This window comes from Haliaeetus leucocephalus, unplaced genomic scaffold (genome assembly GCF_000737465.1).
Source record: "Haliaeetus leucocephalus isolate CR32 unplaced genomic scaffold, Haliaeetus_leucocephalus-4.0 Scaffold495, whole genome shotgun sequence".
Lineage (NCBI taxonomy): Eukaryota > Metazoa > Chordata > Aves > Accipitriformes > Accipitridae > Haliaeetus > Haliaeetus leucocephalus.
Window position 1 is genome coordinate 6,367,690 of NW_010972931.1, and position 27,981 is coordinate 6,395,670.

The window sequence follows — 27,981 nt, forward strand, 5'->3', positions numbered from 1 at the left end:
AAAAGTGTACAAGATACTTTGCGGTGGTTTTGGGTTTTATGATTCAGTGCCAGATTTTAAACTTAGAAGAAAGTAGATATTATAAAGAGGATAATGATTTTACATGAGAGTCTGAAAGAAATATAGCAGCCAACAAATAAAATGGTAAAGTACAATGTCACCGGCTTTTTACTTTGACAGGCTAAATCTTGCTAGTGACAGTTTGGAAACATCTATTTTTTTTTTAAATTCACTCTTTTACAACAATATTTTCCATGAGCTGTTCTCACATTCATTTGTTTTTATACCCATTTGAAATACTCTCAAGTTTCTGAACTTTCATCTGTGTTGTAGAAAGTGCTGCGTTCAATTAGTCCTTTCAACTAATGTCATCGCTAGCTCTGAGATGTGTGAATGTATATGAAAGGAGAATAAAGTTTACAGGTTTTAGTCCTCAGACAAATACAATTTTAATGGAGAAGTCATAGCCTCATAATAGAGAAGAAACTCAACCCAAAATAACTAAAGCTCAAATTTTCATTATGAAAATGCCATGATGAAAATGAAAGTTTGCACTAATATTGAAAAACAGATTTTTGTATGAAGCTCTGACCACCTGACCAATCAGCTAGGGAAGACAAGTTACTTCTCACAGTTTTTCGTATCTTCCTTTCCATCCAACATATACTACACAGAGGTGCTAACTGAAAACCTAAACCGTGAAACTATTTCCGTCATAAATAGCAACACATCCAACTCTCATAACCACAGTCTAAGCCTGTTTGTTTCTAGCTGGTAATAGCCCTTTTTAATCTACTTCTGTTATCTCTGTATACCTGTTATATTAACTCTTAGCAGAAGTTAAGTTATATTCCATATTTTTTTCAGCATTATCTGTCCCTGATGTCAAAAAGCAGGGATTCCAGACTGATAATGTCTGTTAGAGCCTCACATGCTTCTCAGAAGTTTTAAAATACACAAGTTGCACATTTCCAAACTTTTGTCCACATCGTAGCATCACAAAATAATTCGGGTTGGAAGGGACCTCGGGAGGTCATCAGGTCCAGCCCCTGCTCAGGGCACGTACAGCTGAGACCCAAACACTTCCAAGGATGGAGATCCCACAGCCTCTCTGGGCACATTTTCCAGCATTTAACCATGCATATGGTGAATTTTTTTTTCCTAATACGTATTTTAAATTTCCTGTGTTCTAATTTGTGGCAGTTGCTTTTTTGTCCCATCACTGCACTCCTTTGAGAAGACCCTGGCTCCATCCATTCTCTCTATCTTTCCATTAGATTCCTGTAGACAGAAACAGGACCTCTTGTCCTCTCCCTCCATGTCCTGTGCTCTTGGTGGTCTTTCCCCAGACTCACTCTAGTATGTCAGTGCCTCACTTGTACTGGAGAGACCAAAACTTGACATAGTACTCCAGATGTGATCTCACAAATACTGAACACAGGGGAATAATTACTTTCCTTGGCTACACTCTCACTGGTAAAGTGCAGGGAGCAGCTGTCCGCCTTTATCACAAGGACATACTGCTGACTCATGTTCACCTTAGTGTGAACCAGGACATCCAGTCTCTTTCTGCAAAGCTGCTTTGTGTTGGGTTGACCTCCAGGCTGTGTTGTTGAATGGTTTTATTCCATCTCAGATGCAGCACTTTGCATGTGGGTTGAACTTTGTGGGTTTCCTATCAGTCCATTTCTCCAGCCTGTTTCTGTCCAAAACAGCCGCCCAGCCCTCCAATGTGTCACTTGTCCTTCCCCAGTTTGTTTTTCTGTCTGACAATCTGTTGATTGTGCAGCCTGTCCCATTGCCAAGGTCATTAATGAGGATGCTAAACAGTAGTGGTACCAGTATCAGTCCCTGAGGGATGCCACCAGTAATTTACTCTGAGCTGAGGTTAATATACTGATCACAACACGCTGATCCCGCAGGGACTTTGGTTCTGCTGTTTTCCACTCACCTTTGTCCACTTATCTATATCTCACCAACAGAGACTGTGTCAAAGGTCTTGCTCAATTCAAGGTATGGAGCATCCAGTGTTCTCCCATGGTCCACAGCACGGCTGGATATGCATGATATGCTTTTTGTAAATCCAGTCACCTTCTTCTCCTTTGTGTACTTTGAAATGGCTTCAAGAAGGATTGCTTCATAACCTTCCCAGAAGATCTATAAAGACTGGAAACAGTTTTAAGGAATAAATTACTATACAACAAAGTCTACCTTTCACATAAAATTAAGTATGTAGCTCACTCTTTAAAGTGGGAAAAGGGAGCACATGAGCACGTGTTTCTAACACAACAACTGTAGTTTTTCAACCCTTGAAAAAGTCTGGAAGATACAGTTGTGCATGCACAATTTTTCAATAGAATATACCATCAATTTTATATTATCTTCCAAACATACTCTTCCAATGCTGTAAGAAATTAATGTTCCGTACACTACAAATAATAGCGTGCTACAAAAACTTCTAAAAACTTCCTTCTGGTGGTCAGTGTCTTGGGCTTCACAACCATGTGAAGCAAATACAGGTAAAACTTTCTCCCTGCGTGTGGCAGGAGCAATAGCTGGGCTGGCTTTTCAGGACTGTCGTTTAGGTGAAGAAACCAGGAGGGGTCACAGTTCAGTGCGTGGTGGGAACATCAAATCTCAACAGTATAGGGGACCTTAAGGCCAAACCATTAAATATGTTCACACAAAGGGCTGGTGTATACTAAATGCATATGTGGGGAGGGCAGTACATTCTAAGTGCGTGCTGTCTACAGTTATCCTACTTCCTATTAGCAGGAGCTGGTTTTCATTCCTTGGAAGTCACCAGGACCGTCACCACTGACCTCAGTGTCAGTTAAGTCAATGCTTATTCCTGCCTCTTTGTTATTTCTTTGTTGCCAGCAATGCAGTGTATACTTTTCACATATGAAGTATCCAGAGATAAGGTTTTACAACTGGGGACATACAATGCTGTATGATTGCAGTTATATGGCAAGGAGACACTTATGTTCCTTCAAAATACGTTATTATAAGAGAGTCAGCATTGTATTCTGAATGCCAGATTCTGAGCTGCTGTTTACAAATAATGCTGCATGGGTTTCAGGGGACTACAGCAGTATGCACACCCTGAAAATTTCACTGTGCTTAATTCTAATGCTATTAGACTAATTTCTGGTTGGTCAGAATCTCTTAATGCCTGTTCATCCACTAGGTGGCAAGATGACTCTGCTCTATTAACAAGTGAGAGCAAATCTGCTCTCCGGAGTCCCTTGAGGTACCAAAACCAGCGAGCAGAGGGCGGAATTTAAAGGGCATTAAATCTCTACATGGAAGTTCTAATTCAGCAACAAAATTACCTTTGTTCTGTGTCGTTTAAGCCTTAAGCATCCAAACTGATTCTTCTACGAGCTGTTTGTCATGAAAGGAGAGACTTTTTGCACAGGGCAGACTGTCCTTCTGTTATTCCGCTAAAGCAGACTGCCTAGTGTAAAAATTGCCAATTTTCTTTAAAAACATGTTTTTGAAAATTCAGATTGTTTGTAAGTAAGTCGCATATTACAGAAGCACAGAATGGTTGAGGCTGGAAGGCACCTCTGGAGGTGATCTAGTCCAACTCCCCTTCTCAAGCAGGGCCATCTAGAGCCAGTTGCCCAGAACCATGTCCAGGCAGCTTTTGAATATCTCCAAGGATGCAGACTCCACAACTTCCCTGGGCAACCTGTGCCAGTGCTGGGTCACCCTCACCATAAAACAGTGTTTCCTGATGTTCAGAAGACACCTCCTGTGTTTCAGTTTGTGCCCGTTGCCTCTGGCCCTGTCACTGGGCATCATCAAGAAGAGCCTCACTCCCTCTTCTTTGTACCCTCCCTTCAGTTGGGAGCCTTCTCTTCCCCAGGCTGAAAAGTCCCAGCTCTCTCAGCTTTTCTTCATAGGAGAGATGCTCCAGTCCCTTCACCAACTTCACGGCCCTTCGTTGCACTCTCCAGTATGTCCATTTCTCTCTTCTGCTGAGGAGCCCAGAATTGGGCACAGGACTCCAGGTATGGCCTTAGTGGTGCTGATGTTGTAATGGTGTTGTAAAAGTATTCCACAGTTCTTTTTGTGCTTTCTCTTTAACACTACAAATTAACACTACAAATGTGATAACATCTGTAGAAAGACATTAATTTTAATGCATAACTCAGATTTCTTTACTAACCACCAAGGAATACAAAAAGAAGCGACAACTGCAGGATTTTTTTGTCATTATTACAGTCACATAGTCACCCCCTCGTTCTGTAAAAGTTCTTTGCCACTCTCAGAATTTGCCCCTTTTCTTTCTGTCAAGGCCATACTGTTCACTGCTGGTAAACCACAATAAGAGTTGTCAGGTTTTGCTTGATACTGTTTTCCTCTTTTTTTTCTTGGTTGACCATGAGGCTTGATATAAAAGGAGTGTCACCACAAGAGCCATTTAGTGAGTCTGGTTTTCACCATCATAACTACATGCCTGGCTAACAGAAGTCAGTGAGATATCAGTATGTTTCAGAGTAATTTGCTTCACTGCTGAACCCGTGCACTTCCTCATTTTACCTTCTCCTCTTACCCCTTTCCAGCTTCAAAATTCATCCTAGACTTTTTGTTTCCAAGATATTCAGTTATCATCCTTTCTTCCTCATTAAGTGCTCAGGACCCAAACTCTATTAAAAATTGATCTTGTAATAATCTTGGAAGTGAATATTCTTGTCTTGCTCAGAAGCTGCTGTGAAAAATCTTCATAGCGTAAAGCAACAGGCTTTCCTGCCTTTACACATGCCTCATTATTAGCATTCGGGAAGAAACGGTACTGTAGGAATAAACCGAGTCTCTTACATCGACATGAATCCATTTTGTGGAGCTTCCACTGAGGTAGTGAGGTTTAGAGGGATCTTTAGGAACAGGACCCAACACTGCACACAATCTAATGAGGCAATAATAAAATGCAACACTAGATATTTTATAGTTGTGGTGAAGCGAGCGATGAGTGCATGAACACTTGAAAATATAACTCATCAGGGAAAAGCTGTTTAGTTTGCCACAGAACTTTTAATTTAATGTTCAAAAAAATCTATACATATATTGCATACATATTTTTCCTACTCCAAATAGCTATCCATAAGTCTGAAGATCCACATTCAATAAAAACTTACAGTAAAAGGAAAGGACTTGCCTGTTCTGTAAGCCTGGACTTGGTAACATTAGGTGTTCTGCATCTAATTTTCACTTTTTAAGTCCATTCGGTAGCAAGCCTGAAGCTCAAAACCAAGCCTTCTCCAACAATAAGAAAATTTCTGGTTTTAAGAAGCTAAAAAGATTAAAGTTTGCAAGGATGTCCATACTAGAACACATTTTGTTCATACTCCCCTGAACTAGGAGGAGATTTGGCTCTGACCTTTGCATCTCAGGGTATTCCCTATGGGACATAAGTGTAACTAGGCATAAAGTCAAAGAAGGAGAAAAAAAAAAGGTGGGGATACTGCCTGCTATAAAAATGCAGTCTCTTTTGTCAGTAGCTTAAAAAAATGCTGTCAGTGTACAAAAAAACCACAATAACCTGTTATTTCTATCTGGAGATAATAGCAACAGTAACAGCATGGCCTGTTGTACCTGAAAGATTCAAAATTTCCCCTTTGTGTGAGATTCAGTTTAATATATATATATATATAAAAAATATAAAAAATGCATATAAATGTATATCAGTGTATTTATTTCCCTTAACACTGCGGGGGTTTTTAAATGCTGTATTTACATCAGTCTCAAAAGAGCCTGTACTGAGGCATCTGTGCTAAGGAAAAAATAAAATGTCATGGTACGAGTATTACTATTGAATCAAAAAGGAATAAGTGATGGAAAAAAATTAATGAAAGCACAACATTATATTTTCTAGTTGCATAATACACATTATACTTTCTAGTCAAATAATACAGAAGGCATTTATGTTTGATCAACTGCATTGGAAAGGTAAAGCAAACCTGCAGGACATTCAGCTATTCAGAATCATAACTTTCAGTTATACGTAAACTATATATAGAAAGAGTATAGGTACATTTTGTTATCTGTGACATGCAAAATTCTGCAGACAGCCTAGAATGATTTATTTACAGAACTCCCATACCTATGAAAACTTCCCTTACTTCCCCAGACCTCTTCCCTCAGTTTACCTTATTGTTACTCAATTAAAGGACTGAAAAAAAGTTCAAAAAGACAGCCAGACTTCCAGACTGTAAAACCATGTACCTACTGAAAGGAAAAAGAGGTGCAGGCACGTGGTCCATCCTGGTAGTGTAACAGTATTTTCACAGACTGTTCACCCAGCATTAGCTGAGCATGAGGACTTGCGTGTCAGCGGCATGTGGTACCTCACCTGTTTCCAGAACTTAGAATTGGATGACTGAGGGTGCACAGTGTGCTGCTCTTTCCATTTGATGGTACCTTGCTGCTTAATAATAAATCTAAGAGATTCCTGAAGCTTCTCATAAGTCCCAATTGTCTCCATTTCCAGCAGGATCACCTTTGTATCGTTTTGAATGAGGGCGTTGTATAAAGCAATGTGTTGATCGTAAGCATGTTCTTTACAATTAATCAGATGGTGGGTTAGAAGGATGATCAGCCGTCTGCTCTTCTGCATCCTCTTCTCAATTGCACTGGCTGTGTCTAGGAATATATGAGAAAATGATAAGACTCTGAAATTTCTTTTATAAACTCTTGTGTTTAGGCACTTCATTTTCATTGCTTTCTAAGCAGAAATAACTTCTGTCTCACTTCAGTCTGGTACAGTTTATTCATCAGAAAAAGAGCTTAAACAAACAAACAAACAAATCGCAACCCAAAACCCCAAAGCTTGCCTTTCAAATGTTTTCTTCGGTTGAAACATTAATATTTTCACTGCTGTTAAGAACTGTTAGGAATTTCTAATCCAACAACCTAGGGTCAAGTTCAGTAGATCTGGATTGCGTCAACTTTGTGTTTGATCAATAGCCTCCGTGTAAGGCATCATGTTCTATCAAGTTTAGTGCTTTATAGACTGATCCTGCAATACTTACCCATGAAAACTAGTCATTTGCAGACTTTGGGGTGACTTGCTTCTAAGAAGGTTACTTACTGGCAGAGGGAATGTTAATTCTCCTGAGCTATAGCATGCTAATTTATATGCTAATCTGTGGGTTGGGTTGGCATCTGCCCTGCGGGGCTGAATCCAGACTTGCAGGACATTTGTATGTCAGCAAAACTAAAGGTGTTTTTCTTTCCCACTGCCGTGTTAGGGAGAGCTGACCAACCGCAACTGGGACACTGGTGTTGGAGGTGTTGAACCTAGGAAACTCAAGAGCCAGCGTGCTGTGGGAGAAACTTCTGGGCCAGCTTGGAAAGCTCCACATCAAGCCTCCAGGAGCTGCTTTTCTCGATGACCTGCTGCGATGTCTATGGGAGAGAGACTGCAGATGAATGCCTGTCTAGTGAAACGCTCATCTCAGAAGAGTTTCCTGTGGTCTATAGAATGAAAGCTGGAGTTGTTTTGGTGGGAGCATGTGACGCTGGGTCAAAAGAAAGGAGGTGGGAGCAAAGCTAAGGAAATTCGATGTAACAATTATTTAACAAAGCCACTGATTTGCAGATGTCATCAGCCAGATGCATATGCATCCTCTCTTCCTTTGCTGGGGGCTGCCAGCCCATTGCAAGGGTCTTCTTGGTCTCAGAGGAGCACAGCTTTCAGCTCCTGCGTCAGGAAGAGAACCCTTTCAATGACTTCTCTGTCCTATTTCTTGGCTCTGAGAGTATTCTGTGAAAACAATTTGCCTTTCTGAGATGTTCACCAATTCAAATTCCTTTGTTGTAGAAAATGCCATTAATCAGTAAGACCAGGAAACAAAAAGAATGCTAGTTTAGGGAAGCATAATGGGAGTCCAACAGCTATGCAGTGTTTATCACTTGAATCATTCTGTTTAACTTTCCTTTTTACTGGAAGAACACAAGATTCAAATGACAAAGTTTTGCTCTGGAACCAAGAGTCATAAGCATGTCTTGAAATAATAATTCCATTTTATGTACTCACTGCAATTATGTTTTTTCTGGAAATACATGAAGTTTTAAAGTGAAAAACATGATTCATCAAACGCTATGATACATGTTCAGGAAAGATGATAATAACTCAAAGTGGCATTTCCTGTTTTACTCTGCTTAGCATATTCTAATTGCAAGGTCTGGGATTTGGAAACCTGGTAATGAAAGGCTCAAGATCAGAAGATAAACAAGAGTGGGGAGCATATGGGTAAAGTCCATTTGCCTGGAAGCAGAGAACTTTTAAGTGCTCCCAGTGGCAGGCAGATTCAGAATAGCTTTTCCACCCAAGTGAAAGCATTTTGGGGCATGCAAGTGGACAAGGAAGAGAAAAGCAGAAGGATGGGAAAGTAGGCAAGAAAAGAAAAAGAAGGATGATGGTCAATGCTCGGGACATTTTTAGAGTTTTGATGAAATCAGACTGAACAAGTCAAACAAAATTTACTCACTGTCCAAGGCTGGCTTGGTGAGTCTTCCGGCTGTCACTCCTGGGTTACAGGCATCCATTCATGCCTTCACACAGTGAAAATGTCTTTGTTTTCATCCAATTTATTAGAGCCCTTTTTAGTCCCACGGTCCTCACCTCAGTTGCATGCCATGCTCAGTTTTCTTCAGGATTGGCATCCATAAACCACAGTTTAAGAGTAGTGCCCCATAACAAAATATCACACTGTCCCTAATCACCTGAAGAGGTGGCATAAGTTCTTGTCATTGGCAGTTTTGTGAGCTACTGTTAGTTCCTTCTTCTAGACCTGGGAATGGTCTGGCTCAGCAACTCTTGCAGCTTTTTTAACATTCTTGTTGCAGTGGCTTTTCCGAAGGCCAGGCAGCACTTTTGGTACTCTCCAGAAGAGAAGAACATCAAAGATCTCAGCCCAGCTCTGGGCAGATGAATGATACCTAGCCCAATGCAGATGATTTCAGAAATGTGTAACAGAAACTGTGCCAGCTTTGGCTTCATGCTTGCTTACTGACAGGGAGCGAAGATCTGGTCCACAGAATAACCAGAGCACAAGATAAACAGGCAAGTCAGCTCTGGAGGAAAGCAGATAGTGCCTAGATGACAGCAATCATAAGAGGTAGTGTAGAGATGTCCATATGGAAATTAGCACAGATTAATTAACATGATTCCATTCTGGAAGACAAGGAAGCTGGAATAAAGAATACCAACTCTTTCTTGAATTAGCGCTGGGAATTACGTGAAGTTAAAGTAGGTCATGTCAGTGAACAGAAGCTGAACTTCCTGTGACTCCAACACCCTCATAACAGGTTGAAAAACCCTGAGTGATAACAGCGAGGCTAATTCCTCAACTTAGTTTGTGGTTTTCTCCTCTTCCGTGTCTTGTAGACCTAGTCACGCATGGTTTAGTTGTGGCTTTGCCCAGATGATGGCTCTGCAGAGTCACATTACCCAAAGAGCAGGTGTATGTTTCAAAGAACCACACTTGGGGTCACATTTCCTGCATGACCCAAGAAGATGATAAAGGATCTGTACCCCTGCCCTGTAGCTTGCTTTTCTTAGCACACTGGCAAGCACAGAGTGCCATTGCGTCACCCTGCCTGAAAAAGCAGACACACAGCTGCTGAGGAGATGAGCAGCAAGCTCAGGAACATAAAGGGACCTCCTATACCCCTAAAAGGGGCTAGAACCACAATTTGCTCAAACTTGACAAGTCATTCAGTGCATTATCTGATCGGAAACTTACCTTCTCCGGGATATATATCTCTCCCATAAATACACAGTTTATATCCACATTTATTTTCTAGAATATCTGGCATGATTTGGTAAACAAAATATTCCACAAAATTAGCTTCATTGGTGTGGCTTTTGGGGTAGATAATATATGCATCATATATCTTCCCGTCTGTAAGGCAAAACAAGAGGGAAGTGTATTGTGTTAACATGAATTAGAGCTGTCTATTGCAAAAGCTAGAAGAGAAATAAAAATATCAGTCTTTGAAATAGATCTAAGTAGAAGTTCCTGCTAATCTTAATAATGTATATCATCAGGTGCATGTTTGGAAATTAGAGACTGTGCATATTTGTTGTTTCCCATGCTCAATTGCTACGTCCTGTGTGTTTGTAACTTTGGAGAACCCAACCTTTGTATTGTGAAGGCTGTGTCCCAAAGTACATAGAGTAAGAATTCAATTGATTGAAGCATATTAGCATGAAATAGAGCTGAAGCTCAGCATTTGTTATTTCAGTGATACTATAGGCTGTTAACAGCCTTTGTCATTCAGTACAAGACACTCCACTTGTTAAAACTTTTCCACCTTGAAGTAATTACTCATCATTCCCATGACATATCATACTTCTGAGTGAAAAGCTCCATCACTCAGGAAGTAGTCTCACAGTCAGAACCAAGTACAAAGTCAAATATTTCTTTCGCTCTTTTCTTCATTTCTCTCAAATATGTTCTCCATTACAGCATTTGTTTTCTAATCCCAAATGTTTCTTTTTTTTTTCCAGTGGAGATGATCATATCCCTTCTTTTGTTGCTATCTGAGGTTCTTGTCCAGACCACCCTTACAATAAAAAAGAAATAGCCATTTCCAGAGCCTGATTCATTTCATCATAAAATATACTTAAGTGGAAAGTGCCCTAAAAAGCATACTTCTTTCCTCTTTAAAAAGCACATAAGTAACTAGATCAGCTGTATATATCTACCATGCAGACATCTGTGGTAGAAGTCAGCTTCAGATTCTTAAAATGTAAATTTAGGTGCCTACATGAAAGCTAGGTGCCTGAACAACTGCTACAATCAGTGGAGAACTGGCCATTGCAGTTAGTTAATTCTAGAGTGATTCAGATTACTCTCATGTAAATGCCAGGAGCCCAGGTGAGTTGCCTAAACATAGGCATCTAGTGCCATTTGAGACTTCCTACAGTATCCTGCCTGATCTCCAGACCCTGCTCCAGAAGACTGCAACATCTGGCAGATCTGTGTAATGTGTCCAGGTTTTTGGCCATCCCAAATGACTCTAGATACACGTTTAGACGACCGACGCAAGGACCCAGTGCCTGGTTCGCTCAGCTGATTTTATTGATGAGGAGCTGGATTCGGTCACCTAAAAACATAGTGTCACTAGGCACTGCCTGTCCTTCAGCTGCCACTGCAGAAGGGTTCAGGTCTCTCTCAAGTCCTAAGGGAGCTCCAACGGCACTAGCTGCTTACGGTTAGACAGCTGAACCCAGCCCCAGGTCTCCAGGTTTCATATCTATGATGGGAACTTGTGTGTGTGCACCTTCATTGCATGTGACTAAATTGAGATATCTTAATCTTGAGGTGAAGTCCACCCCTAAAGTTGGATGGGATGTATTCCCCCCAAAAGTGTCTTCCACAATATTGGTACCTTTCTCTTTGGCTTATAAAAACTGTATTGCTCTAACACATACCTGTTAACACACTAGCCAGCGGGCTGGTTCCTTTGCTTTAGAGAACACAAAACAAGTACAGTTAATAGCACTGTAAATCGGATTTTCACTGTCATTCAATTTTTCATGGCAAAAAATTTTGTTAAAAAAATATGAAACCAGGACTGAATCCCTCTTTTATGTAATATATCACTGCAGAACCCAGGAAACAAGGGAATGTAAAGCACTACCAGATCTATGTATGTCCCCTCTTATCAAAACGATTTCAGAAGGCTTGAGAAAGAGAAGGATCAGGCTTAGGTGTCATACGAGTTAGTAAGCAACTATCAAATAAATCCATTTCCATATGATTTGCCTTTTTCCTTTTTTTAAACTTTCTTGCTCAACTCTTACTCACCATCCTTGACTGAGTAGGGCTGAAATATCTCCCGATACAATAGGACAATATCAACTCGGAAGGACTGATAAAGTATAACAGAGACTGCTATTGCAACCAGCAAAACTAGAGATCCTACGATCAAGGGGACGTTAGGAAGACCGACTGCAAAGAAGAGAAATATATTGTCAGCTGTAGAGAAGTTAACCTGTGGGCTGAAGCCTCAGCCTCTCATATCCTTACTTCTGTTGCAACTTTAAGGAGCTCACAACAGAGACGACAAATCTTTTTCCTTCCCCAGCTGGTGTAACCAACACAGAGACCCCTAACCTAGAAGCATACTAAGCAGTATATAATTAATATTTACTTCTGTTGAATCCAGACCTACCTACGCTAAATACCACAATGATGTTTAAGTATTTTGTAACATTGTAAAACTGTTAATAACTCAACCAACAACAATGTTCAAGCATTTTGTAAGGCAGCTAAGCCTACGCATGACAACGATAAGTGTCCACAAAAGGACAAGCGGAGGCTTCTGGCATAGCTGCGCAAACAGGGTACAGAGAAACATGTGCAAATAATGCAATCTGCAAGATAAGAACAAAGTACGCAAAACAAGCAGGAAAACAGAACATGTCCTGGTCACAAAAATAAACTATGCTGGAGGCAGATGTTCTCCCCTGCCTTTTCCTTTGAAGAGGGTCAAGGAGCATAAAATAGCAATGACAAGTAAGGAGAACTGGGAAAGAAAGGAGCCACACACTTCAGTTCCAGCTTCCCTCATGGAAGAGCTCTTGAATCTGACCCCCTCCACCTCAGAGATGAAGACTTACCAAGGATAGATTCAGGCTAGATATAAGGAAGAAATTTTATACAATGACAGTGGTGAAGTACTGGCACAGGTTGCCCAGAGGGGTTGTAGATGCTCCATCCCTGGAAACATTCAACGTCAGGCTGGACGGGGCTTTGAGCAACCTGACTGAGTTGAAGATGTCCCTGGTCATTGCAGGGGGGTTGGACTAGATGATGTTTGAAGGTCCCTTCCAGCCCAAACCAGTCTATAATCCTATGATTCTATAAGGACGGCAGTCACCAGCTCTGTGCTATGGTATGCACACAGCTAGTCTAGGACAAGATTGTGATTATCACTCTTCTAGGGGAGAGCTACGTTTCTATCACAACCCTGTGATAGCTGCATTTCTGTAACAGCCCATTTTTCCTCTTGTTCTGATTCACAGAGCAGAAGTCAATCTAGATATGTGCGTCCTCTAGATGGCATCTAGTTCTGCTGCAGCAAGAGGCAATGGGAGGTAAAAGCAAGGTCATTTTGTACTCTCTCCAAACTAGAAAGATAGAAGCTTAATCCAGACTGTTACAACCACAAATCTGAAGAAGACACTTTTGACCTATGTCCTAGGTATATTGAATTCACCTAGGATTCAGTATTGAAAACACTATGAATCCCAGGTAACCAAGTTTGAAATTAAAATATCAAAGGCTTTTTACAGCAGTTACACAAAGAGAATTCTTTATTCCATTGGAGGGAAGATTAATGCCAATTGTCTCATGGTAGAAAACTGCTCCTAAGCAAATGAAAGACACCTGAATATACTCCACTTGGTTTTAACACGTAGACTCAGAGCAGTTCCACATACATTTTTTTCTCTGACAACTAAACCCATTAAGAGGTTTTCATTCGCAGTCCATCTACTTTACCTAATTATTCCTTCCCAGCATGACAGCTCGTCATCCTATAGTTGTAATAATATAACCACTTTGGGGACTTTTCTGTGATTCACATCACTGAAATTATTTGGATTAAAAAATATACCTCCAGGGGTGTTGGACTGGGAGATAGACTTTTGCCCCCACAGAAATGCACGTGAAAATGTCCAGATTGTGCATCACATCTGTATAAAATGGCCCATCTATTTTTGTTTTACTATGATATAGAAAAAATAATTGCCAGATGCAATGCCCTGGCTTGGAATACCACTAGAAGCATGTATCCCTTCAGTGTGACAATGTGATTTGAGGTATGCTGCAATTTCAGAATTATCTTAGCTGAGGAAAGAAACATTCCTTTGAATGTTGACCACATATAAATTTAAACACAAGCTTTTTGGCAATACAAACATGGAGGTCAGCTCTGGCATCCTCACTGTAAAGACCCTTCACAGCATCTCAACCCATGGAGGGTGATTATATGTACTGGTAGCAACTCCACCCAGCCAAGCCTTGTGCATTCAGAGCTGGGATCAGACTTTCGGGGCTTTTCCTCCCTCTGCCTGCAAAACACACACGACACATGGCAGCAGCAGCAGGCCAGTCTCTGGTGCTTGAGGAGGTGCATCTTACAGCAAGCTGAGGAGCCAGTCTCAATTTCCTCTGCAGAAGAGGCAGCAAGACAGATTGAAAAATGCTGCAGATTGTATGCAGCCAGTAAGTATGCTACTAGGTGAAGGCACTGACCACGGCCAAGGAGCAATTTCAGAGCTTTTGCACAGACTTCGCACTAGGTGAATGAAATAAGATAAAATATTTAGCAGTGAAGAGTATCTTATATTGAAATTTACAGGTCCCCTGGTGTCTCCAGGAGATGTTGAATAAGGCAGTGTATTGAGTAGTATTTACAGAGGCAACCTAAAAATATTAGTACCTGAGAAATTCCACTGAAAAAGTATATAAATAAAGAGTTCATTTTCCCTTTCCTCTGGCAGGATGTGAGGTAAATTTGACATGATTTTCACACTCTTCCTGTTTCTTTCTTTGTCATTTAAAGGGAGAAGGAAACATCAGGCATGTGATGAAGCATAGCTCATCAGAACTAGGAGATTTGGGAAACCACCTTCCAGCAAGATTGAAGTGGGCAAGAAAACAACCAGTTTCTTTTATAGTGATGTTTGGCCACTTCTTAGTTTTAACAGTGTCACATGATGCCCGTGAAGGAGCTTTGTCCTTGTGGACCCCTTCAAATATTATGATTTGATCCATTTTCCTGGTCAATACACACACACACGGAGACAAAATTAGGAAACCTCTTCCACTAGCTGGTGAGGATGACCCAAGCATCAGAGATTGCCACTATCTGTTATTGCTTCATTTGTTGATAGTGTGCTCGCCAAAACATTATAAATACTGTTGTAATGCATTGAGTAAGTATCTGTAAAACATCTAGAGAAGAAACAGGTTCCAACAACAACTTCTGCAATTATGAACCTAAAAATGCTGTTTACATTTAGTTTTACACTGGTTACACCAAGGCTGGAAAAGAAGTGATAAATTTCCTGTGCTTATACAGCTTGTAGTGCATCAGACAAGAACCACACAGGGGTCTTCCTGGAACTGCAGGTTCAGTTCTTTGTAAGGCTGACTCAGCCTCTCGTTTCTCTGGAAGACATCAGCTATCTTCAGCACAACGGGGGCAAGGGCCAGAAGCCATTTTTGGAGGCCCTGAACAAGGTTGAACAGATCCTGTTGTTCCGTTTGACTCTGCTGCATCATTTAGTGGCAGAGAGTTCATGAGTAGAATGTCTTGTAATACTATTTATTTATGTTCAAGAGCCATGGGAATACAGAACTATCAGCTCACAAGAAACAATATTGGAGAGGCCAGAGAAAACAAGTCAGAAAGCAACATTTGAAGGATTTCCTGACAAACTCCGGAAGAACAGCGGTATTTTTGTAACTTCTCTGGCTTCTAAGGTAGACACACTTCGAGACAGTTAAGGCAGAGATCTGGGTCTGGAATTCCTGTCCACATCCGTCTACCAAAGATGAGCCAAAAGGTTAGGTTCGGCATTAAATATCTTTGAGGAAGAACAGAGCTGATGTTCTGGGCTGAACTTCAGCTCTGCTTTAAATGACTGGAATTTCTGGCATTTTCCAGAGAAGAGGGTTCACACCAGAAAGATTTGTGGTCCTCTGGGCATTTTATACTTCCTTGTGAATGAGAATGGAGGAATGCTCAGGGAGAAATAAGATGATGCTTCTGGGTCACACACATGAAAAGCCACCTCCAGTTATTTAATGAGCCCTGAATCAAGATGAGGAACTACAAGCCAGTGACAGCTTATATATTAATAAAAAGGGAAGGACTTGGAAAGTATTCAGACAGACCATGTATTCCCTAGCAGACAGGTTAAAGGGGATGCTGAAAGGATGTTCCTGTCCTGACCCAGCTGTGCTGGTAGGAGTTAACACAAAAGTGTTTCTCCGATTATCTGTCATTGCCTCTGTCTCAGGAGCTAACAGCTCTCCTCCTTCTGCCAGCAGAGCTACTTTTGTGAGCATCGATCCACTGCAGATATCGATGACCTGAACTGGCGTGAACAGTGTAGCCGATTAGTTTTCTCGTTCTTGAGAGGTGGCATCTTCCAGCGTGAGAGATACCAAGCAGCTGTGGAGGGCAACTGGGAGTAGTCTGGCAGGCAGAGTTGCTGTCTCTTGCGCAGGTGCCCAGTGATACTAGCTACATCTTTGTCACGAAAGGTGGAAGAAAAGGGAATTAAAAGTTGTCGCAAATTCCTTAGCCTTACAATAACCAGAGGCACACCGCACAACAAGTTACGCAGATGATCTCAGAGCACATGAGAGGACATGTCTTGTGGCAGAGAGAGAACGTAAAATCTGGGACATATAGGACTGAAAGATCTGGAGGAAATGAGACAGCCTATATTTTCTGTAAAAAGGTATTATGAGACATGAAGACTGTGTTTCCGAACAAGTGTTCGTGAAGGAGTCAGAAGGTAGCAAACAGCTTTAGTCAAAATGGGCAGAGAAAGGATGGGAAATAGCATGGAAGGATGGGTTCCATATTGACTGGGGGTGATGAAAGTCTAGGCAGGGGCTGGATGGGGAAAAAAATGGAGAAAAATCTTCCTCAGCAGGAGGAGAAGCAATCTCCACATGCAGCAGCAGCAGCTGAACAATGCGGGGACATTAGCACCTCCTAATGGAGGCAAGACCATAGCTGCAGAGACTCAAAATTCATAGCCAAATCCTCATTAAATTCTTCTGTTAAAACAAAGAATTTGCCTGATATCACTGTGTCTAAAAGACATAGTGTGCGTAGTCTGGATACCTCCACACCAAAAGAAGCTGACTGCGCTGCGTTGCTCCCGAAAACTGAGGTACGTAGGTTATGTAGCTCATTTCTAAAGAGTGGATAGGCTTCTTTTGGCAGTAATTATTTCCTATTTAAAAAGATAAGTGAAAAGACACTTGGGACAGACACTTTCCACAATACAGCACTTTTCTTCACACACATATGTGAACACATACATGTATGTACAGCATCTATCCTAAGCTGGAAAATATACTTTTTTCCCTGTGAAATGTCAAGCAGGTTTGCCAATGACATCTGTTCCTGCCAGTATTAAGGGAGTATTTTTGTTTTCCATGGAGACAAAACTAAACATCTCTCACCACTCTTGACTGTGAAAGAAATTCCTCTGTTTCTCATCACTCCTCTCTGGCAATTTTTTATTCTTATGTGGATTACAATTGTTATGAAAGCAAATTGTTAGGATTAATTATAATGATATTGCTAACAATGAACTAGGACTTAAAAGTATTTGATTGTGACTCAGAAAAATAGATTTAATTCCCGGTTCCCATGGAAAATTTCCATGTGGTGAGCCAAATCATTCGTTTAGCAGGTTTTTGAAGACAGAGACTATTGCTGCAAGACTGAACAGGTACTAATGCAGAGGAGGTCTAAGGCAATTGCTTACAGCAACTTTGCTTCCTCCCTTAATCTGTCACCTGTGCTGCTAAACACTATTTATCTAGTTCATTAAATGCCCCCCAAATGGACTAATTTGATAGTAAATGGCACAACACGTATTCATCTCTTACTTCCTATCACAGATCTGTGCTACAAATAATGACAATGTAAGCCATATTGAATGTCCTGAAAAAAAAATAATCAGAAAACAGAGCAGGAACTTGTATAAAAAGAACATTAACAGGATAGTAGCGGGCAGACACAAATTGTGCTGTGGGAAACACTAAGGAACAACCAAATATTTAAAAAAACCCACACAACTGTTTTTCCCATTAAAAATAAACAAACAAACAAAACACAAAAAGAAGGAGAGTACACATTTTTATTACACAGTTACAACATGAGAGGCACGAGCAAACCCTACAGCATTTTTATGATACTCAGAGGCAAGCTGTCATTGTTTTAGCATAAATATTGCTCAGCTGTGTGAGGAGTGAGTGAAGAAAACTAAGGCAGAGCACAACCATTTCTGGACATAGCATTGCTTACACCAACAGTGCTGAGGAGCAGAAGCAGGCATCTTGACAATAGCAGCAACAAGGAGAAGGGGACAGATATCCACACAAAACAGGCAGCAGCAAAGGGGGGGTCACAGTCAAGAGCTTTCATGAACATTTACTGAAGACCTATGGATAAAAAACAAAATAAGATTTGTCTACAACAGAAATCAGATTCAATGAATCACTTGATGAATACAGAATATAAAATATACTCTTTCCTTCATCTAGTTCATAATATGGGGCCAATAAAAGACTTGTACTGCCTGAACTAGAGCAAGCAGGAACTGTTACTCCGTTTCCTTCCGTCTCATTGCAAGTACGCTCCCACGCTCAGATACTTCAGTGCAGAGCTGATGTGCTTCCACTTTCCTGACTGATGCTATGCTCATACTTACTTAGTAATATCCAACCAAAACATCTCCTGCCACCTTCCTCTGGGGGGAATTGGTGCTATCCTGCTGGTTGATGCCCTATCCTCTGTTATAATTCACCTACATCCCTTCTAGTCTAGGCTACGGCAAGGAAATATGTCTATGCTTTGAAGCCATGATTCTGTAGGAAGTTATGAACGGTCAAGAATACGGCAGGACATGGAGCTGTGCACACCCGGTGATCACAATACCCTTGATTTTACTCTTCCCACCATTCTCTTATAGAAAACTAATCCTTGGTAAAGGCCTTGGGACTTCTTCTCAAGGTCCTTGGTGGTTCAGCTTATCTGAAGGGATAAGAAAGGAAAACATTGACCGCAGCTTCTTGTTGTGCCTTCACAGACACAATAGCATTTTCTGCCATAAGAATCTAACTCAGTGGTGCTGGCAACAGTGCTTAGGTATATGGCTATCCCTATTAAAAAAAAAAAATCCCATAAAAGCTAAAGACCATCCCAGTCCCCATCATTTACTGCCCTGGATTTTCGTTCTCTGGCAGAAATTACTAGAACCATGAATTTAAAAACAAAACAAAGGGAAAGCCTTCAAAGTGTTACTGGCACCTCTGTGTGGCACACAGTGAACACAGTGGCTCTCAGAGGGAGAGACGATAAAGCCAGACATTGCAGAAGTTAGTCACAACGTTTAACATTCAGTCAAAAAACAAGGCGCTGCAGTGGATGGGGTATGGGAGGGAAGGCAAGCAAACTGGCAAACTGGCAGCTGAAACTCTTGGGTTTAAAGTTTGCCTATTTTCTGCCATGGTTCCACACCAGATACAACTGTTTGATTCTCAAAAGAAGATGAATCTCTGCTCCTCACAACGCATTGTAACACTGACGACCAAAGGAGAGGTCAGTTCCTTGCCTGGCTCTCTCATCTGCAGAGGCTCCTCCACAGCCTGAGTGTTTTGTAGAGCAGACTGCACTATACCAGTGTACTTCAAATCCAAGTGCACTGCCTGCCTTCAAGGCACAGGGAATTTGTCACCAAGCAGAAATATCCTAGAAACAGGAAATTCTTATCACAGGGCTGATACAGTCGTGCTCTGCATATTTAACCTCTCGCTGATACCATTCGAGTAACGCCCCCTCCACCCCCCAGCAGAATTTACCCCAAGGACTTTCATGACCTCATGAAGCCAAGAGAATTTTGCCACTGGCTTGAACACATAGGGAGGAAGCAGGCTGGTTTTTCTTCCTACTAACAGAAACTTTCTTACTAACAGAAACAAATAATAAAATCACCAACATATTTCAAACTGAGTGCAAAGTGTAAGAAAACGAAACGAAAAAATCCTACCCTCACTTTGTGCTTTAAGTTTTAACGTCACCGTGGCTCTTGTGTTCTGCATTTCGTTCACCGCTACACACGTGAAATTTGCCTGCAGATCCTCCTTTTTTATTTCAGTAATGTGCAAAGTGGTCTCTCCGTAATATTCTTGCTCACGTCCTTCAAAACTAAGAGAGAGAGAAAGAGCTGGTACTGTTGGCTTTAATGGCTATGAACAGTTTGCATAGAAGAAAGCTTATTCTGTGTTATATGTACTTACAAATGAGTTTTTTCGTGAAATCTTGAAGAATCTAAGTGTTTCACTGGGATGTTATCTATATCCCATGTGACAACAGCGATCGGCTGTTTCTTAATCCCCAGGCGGGCCTGACATTTCAGAGACAAAGCAGCACCTAATCAAGATACAGAGAGATGTAAACACTCCTTGATGAAAAACAAGTATAATTTTATTTTCCTCATAACATCTCTTTCTACAAATCTTCATACCACCTGTGAGTTTCGTCTTAACAATTTTGATATATTTTTCTGAACTACTGCTGACAAAATGATGACAAAAAGAAATAGTAAAATGAGATTTTTAACAAATTATCTAATACAACACCAAGGATTACAAAAGGGATTATTTATATTTGTTATGATGAAGGCAATGTAGATTTTACTTGCGATGCTTAACCCACGTAATCAACTACTGAGGAACATGGAAACTAAATGCTGGTTTACACACAAATGTACGTGGAAATAACATAACTAAATTTCAGTATATATTCTTTTGCCGAAGTCTTGTGTGCAGAGTCTTATCTTGGATTTTATTCAAGCTGGACAAAAGTGAAGTAAACCAGTCCAAGCAAAACTAACACAGGAAATTACTTCTTAAGTATTTGTTATTAGGAAATATTTATTCCAAAGGGTCACCATCGCACTGGAAGAAGGTACAATTAAAACACTTTAAATCATTTCCATGTAAATCTGCATCTAAGCAAGGCTTAGATAAGATTAACAAATCTTATAACTTACAACCTGAATCAGTATTAGGGACCATGGAGAAATCCCTTCATTTTTGCAAATAGGAGACAATGGAACCAGTACAGCAAATGGTTTTTACACGTAAAGCGAATTTGCTCCGTGCAAGCAGTGCCAGATCACTTATTGTCCCAGAGGGGTGGGCAGAGCCCACAGAGCACTAGAGACTGACCATCTTCTTAGAGAAAGGTGGTCCTGGAGCACAGATCACCTAATTCTGGGTGACAAAGCAACTGGGGGAAAGAGGCAAAAAGAACGGGACTGTGAGTCAACCCAGCACGTCTCTGAGCCTCAGTGCATGGCACCTCGGATGGGACCCCTGCAGTACCTGCTACCAGCGCAGCCTTGCTGTAGGACAGAAGCAGTGGAGCGGGAATTGCGATCCCTTCTCCCAGTGGCCCAGATTCACCCCACCTGCCCTGGGAGACAGGCACCCTGAGCTACCTATTCACGTTTCAGATGGGCTCAGTTGCTTTCCGGAGGGGTCCACCTTTCTCCATTGACTATACAAGAACCCCGGGCGGCTCTCACTCCTACCACAAGCACCTTGCTCTGAGGCTGCAAGTGAATCTGAACCACTGAAAACATCTGCGGTCCTAAACAAAAGGGAGACGGGGAGCAAGCTCTGCATCACGGGCTCTCCAACCTCCTATTTCTAAGTTCACTCCCTGGTCCTGTCATTCAGCCCTCCCGGTATCTTGCAGCCAGCCAGGTCTGCTCAACGCTAGCCAACAGGGACATGAGCCAGGCAGTGCTCCTCAGCCTCGGGGACAGCGACCATCCCTTGCTCTCCTTCATCCATCAACGGAGACACAGCCACTGCCTCCACATGGAGATTGCAAGTAACAAGGAGTATCTCTAATTGCAAGAATAGTCCATCCTTCTCTCTTAGGGGTACCATCGAGCAGTTTCAAGGGATTTAGCTAAAGCCCTCTTTGAAGAGGATGGAAATGGTCACCCCTTCAGCTGAGATGTAATAATTGACCATGTGAGTAATCCTACTCTGTCCCAGTGAGGGTAGAATGGGTTATTTAAATCCCCTTAAATTGCTGCTTAATGCCTAAATAACCCATCAGGTACATCTAACTTCACATCCCTGTGCCTGGGGTGAATTAAATCTGGTAAACATTATGGTGCAAAACAGTAATGAAAAACTCCATCATTAAATCTTCTTGAAGATTCCCATGTTCGCTACGCCATCACAAAATGTTAATTTAGAAATAATTTAAAGTGAGTACTTACCAAGCTCCACTTCTATTATACCTTTATCCTTTGGAAATAAAATTTGAGGAGGCAGAGGTGAGTGTTTTGCTTTAGAAATTAAGGAGAGAAAGAATGCACATATTAGAAAGTTGTGAAAATGCATTTTGTAAGATAATGATTATAATCTGTACTGTTAATATTTTAAGATCCCAAAGCAGAATTGCACATTAGCACTACAACAGTGTTTCACATGTCTGTCAGGATCATCTGGTTTTATTCCTATGACCAAATATTTCTGAGGAGTCTGTACCCGTTAATAAAGTGTTTCTCCCCATTTATTTAATTTTTACCTTTGTACCTAAAGAGCAAGGAAAAGTTTCAGTTTCTCAAGTACTGTTTTAGCTGCTGAGTGGGCAAAAAAGAAAATGCAGTTATAGGTTTGTGTGTTTTCTCAGTTGCTTATTTTGTTTTTAAAAAGAGATAGATTCCTTCCGACATTTGAGAAATTACTCAGATCCATGATATGAAATAGCTAATATGTACTTTTATGCAGTACCTGAACTGGGGACCCTCCAGCCCACAGCTGCCTGCCCATGTTCCCCTCTGTTTCCCCCATCTCTGCAGCCCGACAGCTGAGCATGCCTGGTTCCCAAGACTCTCTCTCTGCTGTCTGCGCACCGCTGCTGCACACAACTGCTTCCCATTACATCAGTCTGCCATGACGTTGAGCATCCCGTATCATTACCTTCTAGAAGGAATACTACTTTTTCTTTAACATATTTCTTTTCCATCCCCACTAATAATTGTTATGGACAGGTCCAAACTACATCCAGCCGCTTGACTCGAATTAGGCATTCAGACCTTTCAGATTTTTTTCCCTTGATGCATTTTTCTTCTTTTCTTGTCTCATATTTCCCAGCCCAAACACATTGCTTGCTACCCTTTCCCTCATTAAGCTTTTCCATCTCAAGGCACCTCTGTGAAACACATAACCATATTTCCCTAAAAAATCTGCAGGAATTCATTTAACTCTCTGCTTCCCAGGTGGCCAGAAAAGCAATTCTCTTTATCCTAACTGTTTCTAATTTTCATTAGCTGGATCTGGTAAAAAAGAAGTCAGGAGAAGGTCAGTAACTTCCTAGCTAGCTAAGTTCTTAGATGCCAGCACTCAGAGGCAGAAGGTCCTCTTGGTCACTGTGGATCTGCAGGGCAACAGGAATGTACATCATAAACCAATGTTATCAAAATATAACAGCTCCACTCGCCAGCATAGTAATTTTAAGGGCTGATAAAAACTCAAAGAAGTTGTCATTAAGTACTTTGAATTTAGTAAAAACTGGAACAGACATGACAGACCCAGCTCAGATTTCACAGGTTAAGTTGCAATCCCTTCTTTCAGCAATGATTTCAAAAGAAAGTCAGATTAACTTCGAAATGAAGTAATCTGCCTGGATGTAACAAAGGCTTTTGTAAATTTGGATGCCTTTGTGCCAAATAAAACCCAGGAATTTTCATTATAACCCAGACACAACAATATTCCCAACCAGTTAGAGAAGCTTTGATGAAAGCACATTCAAACAAAAATTAAGTGTTAGGCAGAGAAGTGTCACGGAGACCAACAGGGTACTACAGGGAAGAGGGGGGTGAAAGGCACAACACCTCCTAAGCTACCGTACTAGGTCTCAGCTCAAATCTGTCTTCTGTCCACCTCAGAATAATCAGAACAAACTGCTACTGAGATCTGGGCACAGCAGCAAAAACGGGAATCAAGGCTCCTACACTCCAAATCTGCATTCTGCCCACAAGCTGGGTGCCTCCCCACAGTAGAAAGGTCTGACATCAGTCTGCAAATAACCTTTATATTTTTTCTGGAAACAAAAAAACAAAACAAAACAAAACAAAACAACAAACAAAAACCCCCCAAAACCCCACCCCACAACCCAAATCCAAGCCCACCCTGCAAAAAAAAAAAAAAAAAAAAAGTCTTTCTGACTGTCTTTCTGACTTTCTTTCTACTGGTCTGATTGCAGAACTGAAGACATGTTTTGAAGTTTTGCAAGTTGATGCAGTCTGGAACTGCTGATTGCTGTGTGCTCCTTCCCTGACCACCATCCAAATACAAAGCCTCCCTGAGGAGACTGCATCCTAGAGGCACCCCAAAGTCCACACACCTCAGCCATGTTGGCTGCATTCAAAATAACAGACACAGTAATCACTGAGCTCCACTCATTTTCTATCTCTCTCTCTGTATCGCTCATTTTGTATCATTCGAGACAAATCTAAAAGTTTTTTCAGCCCTACTATCAAATAAATGCTAGATAATCAAGATGGACCAGAAGGTATTAAGTTGTAGGCCATCAACCTATTGGTGATCCAATGATCACCAGATGTTCCTCACTAGCTGCAAATTCTTGTCCCCTCGAACAAACAGAAAGCAGAGCTTTGTAGCATCCCACTGAGGAGACCCTTCATTTCAGAAATAAGTGCTACCAGACAGCTCTATCAACCACAGCATGGAACCAGTGTTGTCAGAGACTGTTAGCAAAAAGCTGAACATGACCAGGTCTGAATTTACGCTCATCTTGCTCCATTTGGGTCCTCACCCATAAAATTCACCTAAAAAAAAAGTTCTAAAGTATCACTAAGAAGATAAAACAAACCAACAGAAACTTTTTTTGTCTTTAATGTACAAAAGGACCTTCCTTTGCTTTAAGTAGACATCAGTCTTTTTTATCTTAGGAAGCTACAAAATGACTGTCTTACCCTTACTTATGAAAATCCTTGTTGCTGATACATTAAACACATTTCCTTTATGAGTGTAGGTAAATTGACAAGTATAATAACCATCATCCTCCTTTCTTGGGTTGTTAATAAAAATATATTTATCTCCCTTGAAGTATCTCTGTCCCTGAAGAGGTTTACAGTCCTGGAAAAGAAAACTTTCTTTATTTGGCTGCAAATAGCTTCTCACAGTAATCTGATCTACAACTGGCACAATCGGGGTTTTATTTACCTTATACCACTGGATGAGAGTAGCATTCTTATAATTGTCAATTGTAGGACAAACAATTTTTCCTCTTCCAGTGTCATTTGGGTAATGAATCTGACTTGGGAAACATACTCCTTGCTTGTATGGATGCACCTGCACACTGATGTTGAACGACTTTGTGCGATTACGTGGACTTTAAAAATGGAATAAAGGTATGTCAATGATAGTATTTTTATACAGAATATATTCAATATTTGTAAGAAATGTGAGTCTTGCTTTATAAACATATGGATGATTATTGTAGTTCAGACACAGGTTGATTTTAATGACCTGTCATAAAAATAACAATTGCAGGATGAAAAGTTACATGAATTAGTGTATAACATGAAAAAAAAGGCATTATTTCCACAGATAATAATTAGAATGCGTTATTAAAAGATGTATGTTTCTTTCCAGTCTTACATCTTTCACTTTTCAGTGTTGCACTTACAAATGTGTAACACAACTGTAGTTTCCAGAATCCTGTCTACAAGTTGGCAGAAACCAAAGAAATCGCTCTAAGGAAAATACTTGTGATCCCTCTTCTTCTGCAGGAATTATTTTGTAAGTATTTGTGTGATACCAGTTGACTTTCACAGATGAACTCCACCGGGGACATTTTATAACTAAAGCTTCACCTTCCATTGCATCAACTGCAAATAAACAAAAGATAAAAATCTCTGATGAATTAAACCTTAACCCCACTGAGACAGAGGACAACTTGACATTCCTGGATCAGTAGGCCAGTCATGTCCCTCTACCATCCTTGGGTTTTCAGAGATGATATATAGCAAACGTATTCTCACTAGATTTTTTTTCAAGAATTTTTTTTTACTTGAATTATGGAGCAGTTTGTTTGCAAAAATAGTGATTAATGTGTGCAACTGAAACAAGCAAACAAACACACACGCAGAGATTCAAACCAGACATACACTAAAAAATATGGGGTTTTAACTGAAAAATAGTGATTTCTTGAAATGAACTCCTTACGCAAATCTCTGCTTGAAATCCCAGTTTTACTCAAAACAGGAATCTAAACACAAAGAAAGAAAAGTACTGGCTTTAATGCTGTACTATGAAGTTAGCTTTCCTTACTTCAGTATAATGAATATTCAGTTATAGAACACAGAAGAGCTCTTGTTCTGCCTTTTTAATAAAGAAAAAGGAAATAAATAAATTTCTTTTTTGTTTTCTTGGAAAAAAAAAGTAGAAGGAGGAAGCCTGTAGATAAGATTATTAAAAAAAAAAAAAGGACAAAATCCTCTGGTTTCCCTCTGAAGTTCAGGAAAATGTAAAAAAAAATGAAAGAAATGTAACAGACTGAAAAGAAGAATCTGATGGGAAAGTGAAAAGATGCCAGAAAGGAATAAGAGACAAATAAGAAGCTTAGGAAAATGAACCACACATGCTCACACACAAGAAAAAAAGAGGAATAAGTTGGGAGTAAGACACTAATTTTTTTTTTTTTAAGTGAGTGTATTTGTTCTTTTGAATACGGAAACTGGTCCAGAGAAACTCGAATCGAGCAATTTTGACAGATATTTAAGTGCCCAGGAACCTGAATAGTGAACTGGCTGCTGAAAACAGAAATGTTAGTCTGAAAGTTAAATTGCATTTTGGAGAAGAGAAAGATGAGAAAATAAGCAAGGATGGAGACTGGACAAAGGTGGAGATTGGCAGAAGAGCTACAGTAGACAAGGGAGCATGGAAATGAGGGTAGGTAACCAAAGAGCTAACCAAGATAGAGAATATCTATTAAAAATGACACATTGTGGGAGTATTGCCACTGCCTGGCTTTAGATGCGTAGATGCACATGTCCAGTAGTGAGTCTCTCTACATGGTGAACACTTGGCTTCTGCTCTGGTTCTTTCTTAAGAAGCAGTTCATCTCCACTGACATGACATGTCTTATCACTTACTAATTCAGGCACCTCAATTAGCCCCATCAAGTATGAGTACCCCCAACCCCCTCGCTTCAACAGCATTCCCACCCAAGAGCCTTGCAAAGCCAGTGGGACCTATTGGGGTGTCAGGGAAGGTGGCATTGCCCCACCAAAGGAGGAACACATTGGAAATACAGCTTTCTTCGGGGAAAAAATAGAGGAGAGGGAACACACAGAAAATGAGAGGCCTCATCTAAACTCAATGACATCAGTGTAAATTATCTTGGCAAATTCTTCAGCAGAATTTGGCTTCTTGATAAATCTGATTCATTTGAAACTTAGCATTCACATTGTAAAACTGAGAATACGGGGAAATATTTAAAGATCATATCTTACGATGTTTTTCAGACAAATAAGCAGCTCAGCTGGAGACTGGAACTACGCGAGTACCACGTAACACTGTGTCACGGGTCAGCATTATACACCTGAGTCAGCAGAGCTGACCCATCAGAAAGAGCTTGCTGTTTTGAGTATCCCCCATGTGCAGAGAAATGTTATTGTTACATTGCACTCGTGGGTTAGCACCCCCAAAACCAGGACATTAAAAAGCATTTTTAATGAGCAAAGTACCCAGTAACATCCCTGGTTCAGCAGGGTGCATACGCATACGCCCTGTCCGGTGCAATTTAAGCATGGTCTTGGAGACTTTGCCCAGCTGAGGCCTGGAACACCAGCTACTCTCAAATCCTTTCAAAAAGACCCTTTTCTTTCTGCTTGCAGAGATGCCAAGGAGCAGAAGTAGAACCTAGACTTGATGTCATGGAAATGGACAGTACTCAGTGCATTTTAATAAGCAGAGAAAACACAAAAAGCTGGTTTTTAAGCTGTGATTTGTGGCTTGAGGTAAACTAGCTACATTTAGGTTTAAAAAAAATGACCAATTTGGGAACAGCCCACACATTTCCACAGAATAAACCTCATCAGAAAGTATTTTTAAAATGTGACTTACATGTTTCAGATGTCAT

At 40.7% G+C, this 27,981-nt stretch overlaps 1 protein-coding gene across 3 annotated transcripts; it reads right to left on the reverse strand.

The window, feature by feature from the left end:
* Positions 1–302: 302 nt before the first annotated feature.
* On the reverse strand, positions 303–27,981 carry IL1RL1 (interleukin 1 receptor-like 1). 3 transcript variants are annotated; one of them, XM_010575711.1, is made up of 11 exons: positions 27,966–27,981; positions 25,525–25,726; positions 25,059–25,227; positions 24,809–24,971; positions 22,085–22,153; positions 20,082–20,214; positions 19,838–19,989; positions 11,829–11,972; positions 9,759–9,917; positions 6,430–6,651; positions 303–322 (listed from the first exon to the last, which is right to left on the reverse strand). In XM_010575711.1, exons 1-11 carry the CDS (start codon positions 27,979–27,981, stop codon positions 303–305), a joined length of 1,449 nt encoding a protein of 482 aa, XP_010574013.1. The 3 variants fall into 3 exon arrangements, with proteins under 3 accessions (XP_010574013.1, XP_010574012.1, XP_010574014.1); XM_010575710.1 differs by lacking the exon at positions 303–322 and having other exon boundaries at positions 6,305–6,651; XM_010575712.1 differs by lacking the exons at positions 303–322; positions 11,829–11,972 and having other exon boundaries at positions 6,305–6,651.